Below are 13,775 nucleotides of genomic sequence, written 5' to 3'. Positions count from 1 at the left end.
AGAAATATTTAGAAATAATAAATATTATAATTTCAATTATTAAAATTTCTCCAACTCTTAAAACATATTTTTTAAAAAATCAAATGTTTTTGTTTAAAGTGCTGTTGCTTCAGAATCACTCAACCAAAGGGAGTTTTCACCTATATCATTTTTATTGGTTGTCAGTCAAGTGGTATTTCGGTTAGATTCTCTAAATACAGGTTTCTGTATTTATAAAATAGCCACTTGTTTTGCACCTTTGTATTTAAACAGTACAAAACACAACAAGCTCTCCAGAACATTATATTTTAGAGGAGGAAAAGAAAAGGAAAGGCAGACAGGCAGGATTATTTTTGACCTTAAAAAAAAAAACCCTCTAAAACACATGCACATGCACACACACACACACACACACACAGACTTAGAGCAAACACGTTCAAAATTTACCCAATAATTACAATTATGGAAGTCCTAATCACAAATTCAAATAGTGAAGCCTGCTACTTGATTTAAGTGTTTTAAATAAATATAAATCTGCTACTTAAAACAAAGAAGATACTCTGAGCTTACCCAATTTGAAACCAAAAATTAACCCAGAAGTGAAGTAAAAATAGGAAATCATCAGTGTCATTAAGCTTAAGATGGACAATGTGAGAAGCACTCAGCAGAAGCTGCCCACGATTAATGCTAATGAATGGACTGAGTTTTACCACATTCATAAAAACTTAAGAATAACGTTCTTTACATACACTCTGTTCCTTCCTCATGAATATGTGGTTTTCACAAGCTCAAAAATCATGGTTACTCTCAAATATCTGATGCCTTTAAAAAAATTACAATGAAAGGAAGCCACTTTATAACCATAAACAATTCTAAAATCTATTATGAGCATTATAACAATTATGGATTGATTTATTTACCCACATCCACCAAGTGTAACTTAAGCCCTATTCAAACTCATCAGTCAATATACTGTACAACTCAGCCTTCAGCTTCATATGATTTAATTTTCCTTTCCTTCTGGCAACATTATAATTATGTGCTCTGAGTTTACTGTAACTAATATTAGTGGTTTCCTCCACATGCTCACACACTAAAGAAATAGAAAAAAAAGCTTTTTGAACACCTAATCAGTACCCTCAGGAGAAAAAAAAAATTTGCTAATACGGAAACAAAGACCTTTATTTTTCTTTCTTTGTTTCTTTCTATTCTGTATGGGACGAAATGAATTCCCTATGTGGTTTTAATTACATCCTAATACTTCATAAACATCTTTTAACATAAATTCAAAATAAAGTACCTATTGTAAATAGCACAGCAGCTCCCAATTCTGTGATGGCACCAAACTTTAGAATCAAGTGCACGGTCCCTAAATCTGGCCACCTTTGAAATCAAACACACCAGCCCAAACTACGGTTCTTTTTAAAGTAACATGATACTGTTTACAGAGTTGTTTTTATGGCTTTTTCCCCCTTTTTTTAGTATTGTGCTTGTTATTTGGTTTCCAACCAAATGATATTACCAAATTATTTCCAGTTATCAAAATTTGGTAGCTAATTTAAAGGGTCTTTTCTTTGTTTCCCAAAAGGCCTGAGTGAATAAGAAGATATCTGCTGTTGACACAATCAACCTCTGCTATTTAAAAAACTCCAAGTGTCCAAAATACATGGGATTTCCAGGCTCTAGGAGAAGGCTAGAGCTCCTGTGTGAATAGGAAACCTAGGCCACAAGGAGAAAACTAACTTGAGCTGTGAATGCACAAAACCCTATAAAGTCACACTTCTGCTGCTGGCTACCCATTTCCACTTATTCTGATAAATCCATCTTGTTAGTCTGCTGCTAATCAATTCTGTTAGTAATTTACTACAATAACAAGTTTTCCTTTTTTCTTATTTGTAAGAGTGGAGGAAGAGAAAAAAATTATTGAGGCTGCCCAGAACAGGCTGATCCAGTTTTCTCCCAAGATTCTCCTTTAGGAACAATGCATCAGCCATGTCACAGAAGATAACTCCTGACTTTTCTGTAAATTGTGATGACTCTGTTTCTTACACTCAACATGCACTGAAAAATCAAATTTAGGTGTTACTCAATTTAACAAGCAGATGAACTATTTATTTTCAAATGATAATTGCCTGTGGCAATAAATATGATTTTTAACCTATCATTTAGCCAAATAATAATAATAATGATGATGTCTCAAATTTGTAATACTTTCAACAATTCCACTGAGTATTTAACTAATCACTTTTTATTCTCGAATCTCCTAGCCTTCCTGCACAAGCTTTCAGCATCTTGTTTTAAATAAGATATATGATTACTTCTTAAGCCTTTATTTAAAAAAAAGAGGCCACTTTAAGAGGTGTTTCAGAGCTCACCACAACTCCCCAGAAAGAGACAAACAAAAAGCATTCAATTTTGCTATCAGCAAAAAACGTTCTTAAGAACATTCTTGAAGGCCCTTAGAAAACTACATTCATTTCTAAAATGACTGTCATTCTTGTAGCCACTTGCTTTCTTTTCTTTTTTCCTTTTGCCCCACTCTACTCACTCACTTAAATTTACTCTGATTTGGAAAACTTCTATACACTTAAGAATATTCTGGGATTATACATATGTATCTTATATTGTGTGGAAAGAAAAATATGATTTATTTTGGAACTTTGTTACCCTCTATGAGATGTACTCCAGTTAAATAAGAAAAAAGATAAAAAGCCAAGTACTAGTCTTCAATAAGCTTGTGTATTAGTACATAGTTTAAATGCAAAGTCATGGATGCCAGTCATCTATCGAACTCTAAGCCCTCTGGCTTGTCACCAAAGACCTTAGCTCAAAGACTCATTTCTGGTCCTCTTTCTTTCTTAGCTGCTCAGTGGAGTTCTTCTTGTCTTACTCTGCCACTGTACAAGCTTGAAAGTTGATTTACATCCTCCTAGTGCCTAAACCCAAAAGCTTTTTCCTGATATTCATTTACATCTCTAAACACATGGAACTCCCTTGGTTATGTCAAAAAAATTCCTTCTGCCTCAGGTTTCCATCCATTCTCTCTCTTTTCTATCTCCTTCACAGGATACTCTTTCCACCCACCCAAAGACAGACATCCTCCAAGGTTTTCACTTTCAGCTCTATTCTCATTCATTTCATTCCATAAATATTCTATTTGTTAGACACTGTTCTAGCTGCTGGAGATATAACGATGGGGGAAAAATAACAGTTAAAATCTCTGCTTTTACAGAATTTATGCCCTGTTGAAGAAAGATAAACAATAATAAACAAATATGTATAGAATAAACCAAGAAGTGCTAAGAAGAAATATAAACAAAAGTAGGACGGTAGGAAGAGGAGAAAGCATTTTATTTATTTATTTTTTTTTCAAGGAAGATTAGCCCTGAGCTAACTACCGCCAGTCCTCCTCTTTTTGCTGAGGAAGCCTGGCCCTGAGCTAACATCCATGCCCACCTTCCTCTACTTTATATGTGGGACGCCTACCACAGCATGGCATGCCAAGCGGTGCCATGTCCGCACCCGGGATCTGAACCGGCGAACCCCAGGCCGCCGAGAAGCGGACTATGTGCATTAACTGCTGCGCCTCTGGGCCAGCCCCCAGAAAGCATTTTAGATAGGGTAGCTAGGAAAGACCTCTTTGAGGAGATGACATACAAGCAGATCTGGCCTCCTTTGTTGGATCACCCATTCTGTGGAAGACATCACAAGTTATGAAGACAAGCCCAAAGTCTCAACTTCCCTCTCAAGCTCCAGCCCCATATATCCAACTGACTGTCTTCCTTACATATACCTCTATATGCCAAAATGGTCAAAATCAATCCCATTGTCTCTACATGTCCAATGTTCCATACATGACTTTCTATTAATCTTTCATTGGCGTGCAATTCCAAGTCTGTCAGAATCAAAACTCTAGTTATTTTGATGCCTCTTTCACCACATCTGTCACACTCAATCAGCTGTCAAGCCCCAAAGATTCTCTCTTTGAGAGTCTCTGGTATCTGACTCTCCTTTCTGTTTTATCTAATTCTGCTTCTCTAATTGCCATGGCCCTCAAATTAGTAGCTTTGCCTACAGGGTCTCTCTCCTCCCATCTATCCCACATCATAGCTAATACTCGACTGCCAAAGACTTATGTGGCTCTCCACTATGGTAAGTCCAATCTTTGTTCTGTCTTGTTTTTTCACTTGTATTACACCATTCTTAATATACTCCGTCCACTTGTTAAATCAGATCACTTGCTGTTTACAAAATGAATCCAAGATTTTCCCTCGTGAAGGCACCTCATTCATGATACTTTCCTTGGTCTATCATACATGACACATCTTCTTCTGCTTCTTTTGAACTCTTCTGCCTTTCCTACTTTATCATACTAAGAGTTTAATCATGAAGTTTTTCATAAAACATAAAAAGGATATAAGTAACAAATTTATCAAGTATACTAATAGAATAAACATCCATTAATCCACTCAACAACCAGAAAAATCTAACACTACCAACACTGTTGAGAATCCCAAGTTCCTCCTTCTCAAAGGAAACTAGTCCCCTGAATTACTTCTTGCTCTCTTTTATAATCTTACCATATGTGTATGTATAATTAAACCGTGTTTGGTTTTGCAAAATTATATTAATGGTGGCATACTGACTGCAGTCCTTTGCGAACTGCATTTTTTAACATAGTATTATGATTTATCACAGCATTATGATTTTTAAAGGTCATCCATATTGATGTGTGCAGCTGTAACACATTCACTGCAACATAGTCTTCTCCTATTGATGGACATTAGAGTTGTTCCCATTTTTTGCTGTTAAGAAAATCAATGCTGTAAATGTTCTTGTGTATGTCATCTGGTATACATGTATATACCCAGGACTGGAATTTATGGGTTGTGGGGTACATACATGTTCCACTTTTCATGATAATATCAAATATTTTTCCAAAATAATGATACCAATATTTTTAAAAAATCAATGTCTAAAACATATTTATTTCATATTTTATACCTAGTGATTCTAACATCTAAAGTCTTTGGTAGTCTGGTTAAAGTTTCTGTGGACATACATACTGTCTCTCATGTGTGTGTTTTATTCTCCTTTCTGTGTGTTTTACTTATTTTAAGGTTTCATTTGGGATTCATATTTGAGGACTTCTTTGAGATCTGAGTTGAAAGAGCATTCCTTCAGGAAGGATTTTCATTTACTTCTGTCAAGCCCCTGGGAGCTTCTGTCAAGCTCCTGTCACACTTCATTTGGAAGTGTGATTTTTCCTATTAGTATTTTGTCCAGCATTGTTAGATTACTTGTAGTCAACAGGTTCCAGGATCTTCATTTCACAAAAATTGCCAAGAACGGAAGCCCCACATTTCCTGAACTTTAGTATGGAACTTATTGCATCTTACATTTTACTTATTGTGCATTTGCCTTTTTTCTTCTCCTAGAATGCAAGTTCCTTGTTAGCAAGGCTTTTTTGTTTTATTTATCTCTGCATCTCTCACAGTAGCCAGCAAAGTACATACATGGTTTTCAAAGAATATTTGTTAATTAAAAATATGTTAAAAATTTTGAAAGTATAAAAGCCCAGGACTCAAGAATTAATGATGAATAATGCTTTGGGGGATGCCTAATTTTTTGTTCTCCTTATTTTCCAATTTGGACATGTTAGTACCAAAGGCTAAATATCACAGCATTAATAAGAATGGAAAAACACCTTTTATTTTTTAATAGATGAAACTAATACACTCTCTCATGAGTCCCTCATAAGATAGCTTCAAAGGAAAAAGATGCTAGTATTTGAAAAAGAGAAGTGTACATAAGAAATATGAAGAAAAGTCTTATAAAAATCTAAAAATGCACTGGTGAAGAGAACAGTATATTTTTTTTTTTTTAAAGATTTTATTTTTTCCTTTTTCTCCCCAAAGCCCCCCAGTACATAGTTGCATATTTCTCATTGTGGGTTCTTCTAGTTGTGGTATGTGGGACGCTGCCTCAGCGTGGTTTGATGAGCAGTGCCGTGTCTGCACCCAGGATTCGAACCAACGAAACACTGGGCCGCCTGCAGCGGAGCGCGCGAACTTAACCACTCGGCCACGGGGCCAGCCCGAGAACAGTATATTTTTAAAGTTTTCTAAATTATAAAGAAATTCATGAAACATAATTGACAATCTCAGGTAAGAGGTTAAAACGCATAATGACGATGTACTTCTGTTCTTCCTACAAAAGCTAATGCTCATGGATTATCGTAGTTTTAGCTAAGAATTTGGTCATTAAAAGAAAATATTTATTGAATATAACCTCTCCATTTGGCAAAAAATCACAAGAGGGGACTCCCTTCAACCTCAATTGTTGATGGCATTCTGCATCTGACAGTAAACCTCTGATGGCAATAACAGTATAAGAACATTCCTGTAAGGAATAAAATAAAAGAACATAAAGCAAAAAACACTTTTTTTTAATCATAATACTACAGACCACACAGAATCTTTCAACAACTGATAATACCAACTTAACTTAGAAATTCAAAGACAAGAAAAGGGAAATTTGACTTTTACAGATAACATTTTATCAACCATTATATTTAGTAGAGAGCAGAACCAACTAAAAAATGTACTGTGACATTACTTGTTGAGAACTGGGCAGGAAGCTATAATGCCACCCTGAAGTTCACATACCACAGGTGCAGCCACAGTTTGTATGAAAAAAGAAAAACTCATGAAACCAGGTTCATTCAAAAATAACCATGAATAGGAAAAGTCACATCTGAATCACTGTAAGAGGTTTTATATGTGTGTGTAATCATTTAAAAAGCACAACTAAAAAGGAAACCTGTTTATTTCTTTTCCCTACTTAACTAAGCATTCAGTCTATAATCAGATGGTTAGCATAAAGTATTATTAAGGCACTATTTTTACAGTACCCATTTTTATGGGTTTTGTATGTTACATGAACAGTGGTTTTTTAAAAAAGGCAAGAATTGTTGCCTTCCTACATTTTATGCTTCCTATATTAAGTCAAACCAAAGCTCTGGTTCTTGGCATAATGGTAATGCAAGTGGAAACAAAAACATTTCAATCTTCATAATGCCTTTCAATTTTCTCTATTCATTCTATCACATTAAAGTCTCATTTATCAAAAATAGCTTTTTAAAGAATTCTACATTTAAGATAATTTCAGAGTTTGCTTCAAATTGCCAAAGAAAATTTATTTTAATAAGTTACTGACTACCTTAGAAGAAATACATAAAAACAAATTATTTAATCATAAAAGTAAAATTCATTTTTTAAAAATCCCTTATTACTGCAGAAGGTCACAGATATCAAACATGCCACTACTCAAAAAAAGGCAGTTAGGGTTATTTTAAAATTCCACACAGATGGTTATTGCTGTGGCATTTTAGAATCTTTCACTTAAGGTACTTTCATCATTAAAAAAAGTTAAATGCCAATTAAAAGAAAATCACCTAAACAGTACAACAGAAAAAGTGTCAAAGCTATGAGCGGATAATTCACAGATTAATACAAGAGGTCAAGTTATATGTGAAAAGTTCCTCAACCTCACTTATTATGAAAAGCCAAATTAAAACTGGAAAGCATTTTTTTAAATCCATGGTTTTAGATATTTTTAAAAACTTGGTAAATAACCATTGAAAAGGAATGTGGAGGGAACTTCCAGTTTCCAGTGTACCATATAGGGAACTTGGAAGTCACCACTTCATCCTAACAACAAGTAAAAAGCTGAACAAACAGAAAACTCAACAATTCTTCCTAGATCCATCAGAGAAATGAGGTCACAAGGTAAACAACTGCCCCAAAAGTTGGAGAGAGAGAGAGTTAGATACAGAGAATCACAACTTACCAGAGCATTAACCCATGAGCAGAAACCTTCGCAGGAAATAGTGCTGGGGAGGAAAACTAGACCTGTAACTGAAGAGCTGCTGGAATCTCAGTGGACTTTTGTGAGTTTTACCTCCTGGAGCTCTACCAAGTTCTCACAGTAAAGACTGGAGAAAAACTCCCCCATGCTTCCAGTAGGGGGAGAGGAAAAGGAATCATTTCTAAATACGACAGAGCATTCTGTTCTTGTTAACAGGTCTGCCCTCAGGAGAAACTATTTTACTAGAGCCTAAACTGCTGGGGTTTCACCAGAGCTTAACCTCTTTGGGAAATAGTCAATTCTAGCCAGCTCTAACCTTCCACATGAGGGAAAGGAATGGCCATGAAACACAGAGGCACTTGAGAAGTTCATAGTCCAGAGGCACAGGCTCACTAAAAAACTGAGACCCAATCATAGGACTATATAATGCTTCCCCTCCCCAACACCTCACCACCACATTACTAAGGCCTATTTACCACAGTTCCTTTTACCCAGTACATCATATCCAGCTATCAAGAAAAACTTACAAGGCATACTAAGAAGCAAAAAACACAGTTTGAAGAGACAGAATAAGCATCAAAAACCAGATTCAGATATGACAGAAATGTTGGAATTGTCAGACAGGGAATTTAAAACAACTATGTTTAATACCCTTAGGGCTTTAACGGAAAAAGGAGACAACATCAAGAACAGATGGATAATGTAAGCAGAGAGATGGAAATTCTAAGAAAGAATGAAAAAGAAATGCTAGAGATCAAAAACATTGTAAAGGAAATGAAGAATTCTTTTGATGGGCTGATTAGTAGACTGAACATGCCCAAGAAAAGAATCTCTGAGCTTGAGGATATCTTAATAGAAACTTCTAAAACCTTCTGAAAAAGGAACGAGAAAATGACTGGAAAAAAAACAAAAAAACCTGAACAGAATATTTAAGAACTGAGGGACAACTACAAAAGGTGTAACATAAACATAATGGGAATACCAAAAGAAGAGGGAAAGGAACAGAAGAAATATTTGAAGCAATAAAGACTGAGAGTTTCTCCAAATTAATGCCAGAAATGAAACCACAGATCCAGGGAGCTCAGAGAACACTAGGCAAGATAAATGCCCAAAAAACCAGAGCCAGGCAAATCACACTCAAAGTGTAGAAAATAAAAGATAAAAAAAAAAAAATCTTGAAAGAAGCCAGAGGGAAGAAACACCTTACCCATAGAGAAGCAAAGATAAGAATTACATCTGACTTCTCCTCAGAAATCATGGAACCAAGACGAGAGTAAAATAAAATATTTAAAATGTCAAGAGAAAAAACCACCAAACTTGAACGCCATAGCCTGCAAAATTATCTTCCAAAAGTGAAGGAGAAATAAAGACTTTGTCAGATAAACAAATATTGAACGAATTTGTTGCCAGTAGATCTGACTTGCAAGAAATGTTAAAAGAAATTCTTTTAAAGAAAGAAATTGATACAAGCCAGAAACGTGGATCTACATAAAGAAAGGAAGAGCATTAGAGGGGGAATAAGTGAAGGCAAATAAGCTTTTATTTTTCTTATTCTTAACAGATCTAACGGATAATTTTTTCAAAATAATAACAGCAACATGTATTTAATTTTGTGTGTGTGTGTATATATACATATATATGCTTACATATGCATGCAATGACATAAGGGATGAGAGGGAGGAATTAGGAATATTTTGTTACTATAAGGTACTTGAACTACCCATGAAGTGGTATAGTATTATTTGAAAGTGTACTTAGATTAGCTGTTAACATATATTTCAAACTCTATGGCAACCACCAAAATTTTTTTTTAAAAGACGTATAATTGATATGCTACAAAAGGAGAAAAAATGGCATCATACAAAAGACTCAATCAGAGTGTAGAGAAATATGCATTCACGTATGGTAAAATAATATAGACAAAAATTAAAGACAACTTGAATCTCTCTCAGTAGGGGAATGAATAAATTATGGAACCATGGAATACCAGCTATAAATCTATATAGACTGACGTATTAGGAGAACCAAGATACATTAAGTGAAAAGTATGTTGCAAAACAATATATTAGAAATCTTCTTCTATATAATTGTTTAAAATGGTGAGTGATAAAGACATAGATGGAATGAGACTATAAAGACACCAATCAAATTGTCAGCAATGGTTCTTTCTGGAAAGAGAAATGGGACTTGGAGTAAACGGAAAGGGGATATTTGTTTTGATGATTATATAAAATTTTTCTACGTATACACTGCAATGAGAATCTCTAGATATATTATGTACGGAAATCTTTTTCTAAAGAAAAAACAAAGGAAGCGAGAAAGGAAAAATATGGTGATGTCTTTCCACAAAACCAAAGAAGTGGTTGATAGCTTACCTCAGTCACCGCCAGAAAGGATTTCAACCAAATCATTTCAAATAGGAACCTGAGATCCACCATTTACAGTTCTAATTTATAGTTTCAATTAAAAATTAATTTGATTTATAACTGTATTTTCACACAAATAGTTCAGATTAGCCTGTGAACTAAACCAAGATCAAATAGAATTCTGGAGCTAGAATGGACTTCAGGGATCATCCAGATCTGCCCCCTCATTTTACACAGGAGGAAACTGAGAACAAAGAGACTGGTCCTAAAACAGACAACTAAGTTTACCACCAGTGCACTAACAGAGGAAAGACCCCAACTTCCTCGCTCTTAGTCCCGGCCAATTAGTCTTAGTCCAGTTTCTTTCATTCTAACTACTTTGTAAATATCATCTGTGGCTCCTGAAATTTTTCATTTTCTAATCCCATTTCCACATCACCTGATTAAAAAGAACTTCAAATTTACAGGTTGAGTTCAGTACAGATTCACAGAACTTAGCATAGTGAAGAAACTTAGAACTGTCTCTTGTCTAACATTCTCATTTTGTCTGTTTGTTTGCTAGTTAAGTACAACAGCTTAAGTAACTTGCTACGTCCAGTGAGTCAGACACAGAGTTGAGAGCAGAACCCAGCTGTCCTAATGCCCAGGATATTGTTTTTCTAGATGATAAATAAATGACAAGTAATAGGATATACTGGAGTATATGAGGAAGCCATTTGACTGAACTTGTTTTTCCAAAAGGGGCTGACATGGTCATTGAGCATGCATTCTATATCTGCTTTAAGTATTTACTATGTCCCAAAGAACAATGCCCTTAAAGAAAAGGATGTAACTCCCCCCACATCAGCATTTCCTTAAGGATAAGCATCTCTCCCTAAACTAAGGATTGATTGCTGATCTGCTACACTCACCTTATGACCACCCACCTTGCGACCACAGACCTGCTGTGTTCACTGAACTGCTGTGCTGGCAAAGCAATCTCATGACTACGGTAAAGGGACATTCCAATCATATATGATACATGCTCTTTGATGGTATATAACTACTCTGTACACCCCTACTTCTTTGGAGTGCTCCATTCCTTTGTGAAAGGACTCTCCCAGGCTATATGGTCCTCAGGGTCTGAGCCCCTTTCCAAGTATGTCCTTCCTTGGATACTCTCTCTTAGCTCTAGAGTACCACATAGAGTTTCCTTATATCTTAAAGTTACTTTTCCATTGTAGTTAACAATTCCCTATATTAAACCACCCCTGATTAACCTAATGTATGGTTTCTATTTCTTGATTGGATCCAGAGGGCTACATCCTCCTAGTCTCAAAACCTACCAATATTTCCATTTTCTCCACTGATGCTTCCCTCAAAATCACCATTTCCTTTCCATGGCCTGGACCATTCCCAGCCCCTAATGTCTCTCTTCTATAGAGATGGTCTTGGACAAGCCTAGATCTACTCTATAAACTTTCCCCCAAAACATTAATTTATCTGTCAATTTAAGAACATGTAAGGGTTCTTTCCTTGCTATCAGATCAAATATGAACTCTTACACTGAGATTCTAAGACCTTCTGTGACCTGGCCTCACTTGGCCAATCGAGCCCCAATGCACATCAGGAATACTTCCCTCCAGGTAAGAGTCATGCACGTGTCTAGCCCTTGCCATGCCTAATTCCACTGTCATGTCTGTGTTCATGCTCTTTCTTCTCCTCCTTTCCCCACTTATCCCAGAGCCTTCTGGGGCCAGCTCTAAGAGCCTGGCGTCCATGAGTCCTCTTAGTGGTGATTTCTTCCTACATTTTTGTCTGTGTCGTCCTCACCACATAATTAGCACCTCATTATATCCTGTATAATTCTCTAACTGGAGTTATGCCCCCAGATTAATCCTGTGATACTCTTTCTCTAATTTGTGTGTTCATGGCTTATTAACCTAACTTATTTTTACCTATGCTTTATATTTCTCATACAACTTCACAAATCTTTTCCATAGCAATAAGCTCAATGTTAAATGATGGGAAAACCAGACTACGGCAAATAGTTTTAACCCAAAGTAATAGTCATGTATAGGACCACTACCAGACTATACAAAACCTTTCTACAGATTAGAAAAGGCATCCTTTCCTCCAAACAGATGCAGCCTCACATCAGGTTACATGGCTTGGCAAATGGAGCCCAGGTAGGATATCAACTCAACCCCATACAAGTGTATATAGCAGCACTGGATTCGTGAATACAACACTGACTTTAAAAAAAAGAGTCAAACTGTATTACAAAAAACTTTCAAAGGAGGTAGTCCCTTGAATTTTGTTTTAGTACAATTTTATTCTACTGCATGTCACTCTAATCCTAGACAATGTCTCACAGCTTGGGCATTAGATTAGTTATATGGCAAATTTCATGCTGTTGTAGGTATTTTGATGGAATTTCTTTTCATGACCAATATTAATTGAGAGTCTAAGTCCATCCTAGACCCTGGAACCCAGGTGTAGTGATACAAATGTGGTATCTGACTCATGGAGCTTACAGTTCACTGAAATGATCTATATTTAGAAGGAAATAATTTTCTTTATGTTATACTTACTGATAAACTTGTTTTGCATAGTCTCCAACAGAGCTTGGTGAGCATCTTCAGCTTGTAAAGCATGTGAACATTCTCTAGCCAATATAGTGCGCACAAGATGCTCTCCACATCCTAGAAATCCAAGGAAACCAAGAACGGATTAGGAAAAGCAGTACTAAACATCCTTCTTGTCTTACTAGCATTAAAACACCCTTACACACCACTTAAGAAGTAGGTGTGCTGGAGAATAATTCAGTGATGGATGAAATGATTTCTATGAGCAATCTAGTAATTTTAGTAGTAAGATTTGGCAGAAACTAAAGAAACGTGACTGTCTAATCTCAAAAGGAAACAGAAAAATAAAATAAAACCCCTTTTTCACAGGAATTATTTACAAAATACAGTAATTTAGATTCTCTACCTAGGAATCTCCTAGAGTTCTGTCTCATTTCCATTGTTAGGTAACTACAAAAAATTCTGTTTTATAACTATTTGTTCATATTCAGTTGGCCTTAGTCCCCCATTTTCCCTCTGGCATCCCACACACCTGAGAGCATAGGAGAAATATAGGCAGCCAAGGGCAACCTGAATCTCCCCTACATACTTTTCATTGCAATGCCTACCATACATCAACAGCTGTAAAGTGGACTTGATAAAATAGCACCTTTCTCACCTCTTACAGTAATTTACATAGCTTTCAGGAGTCAAAATTCTCTGTAGCTCTGAAGAAAGAGTGCATTTTCAACCCCCTGAGGTGAACTTGGAACATCAGACACACTAAGAAAGGGTAGGCACAGTGACAGTGGGAGGCACTGCCTAGAATTCCACTACAGTTTCTACCTGTTAAAAGTAGAAACTGCCTGCAAAAGTAGAAGCAAAAGAAATTTCATTTATAAGCTAAGTTCAAATAAAAGATTTCTGAAGGAAGAGCCTGATTTTTTCTTAGAAATACAAAATATAAAAAAGCTACTTTGACAAACATTAGAGGGGTTAAGTCTACTTTTAAAAT

At 35.8% G+C, this 13,775-nt stretch overlaps 1 protein-coding gene across 9 annotated transcripts in view; it reads right to left on the bottom strand.

Annotated features, from left to right (window-relative positions):
* TASP1 (taspase 1) overlaps positions 1-13,775 on the bottom strand; it is a 249,810-nt gene that overhangs the window by 84,043 nt on the left and 151,992 nt on the right. For 7 of the 9 annotated variants that reach the window (XR_006891126.1, XM_046679120.1, XM_046679121.1 and 4 more), the window contains one exon: positions 12,788-12,898. Coding sequence is in view for 8 of the 9 variants with exons in the window: in XM_046679120.1 (XP_046535076.1) it covers positions 12,788-12,898 (111 nt within the window). In the remaining variant the exon portion in view is untranslated. Of the gene's footprint in view, positions 1-6,059; positions 6,382-12,787; positions 12,899-13,775 lie in introns of those variants that run through there. The other 2 variants (XM_046679124.1, XM_046679125.1) reach the window with 2 other exon arrangements.

Source organism: Equus quagga, chromosome 12 (assembly GCF_021613505.1).
Source record: "Equus quagga isolate Etosha38 chromosome 12, UCLA_HA_Equagga_1.0, whole genome shotgun sequence".
NCBI classification, from domain to species: Eukaryota; Metazoa; Chordata; class Mammalia; order Perissodactyla; family Equidae; genus Equus; species Equus quagga.
This window is presented reverse-complemented; position numbering and strand designations above follow the sequence as displayed.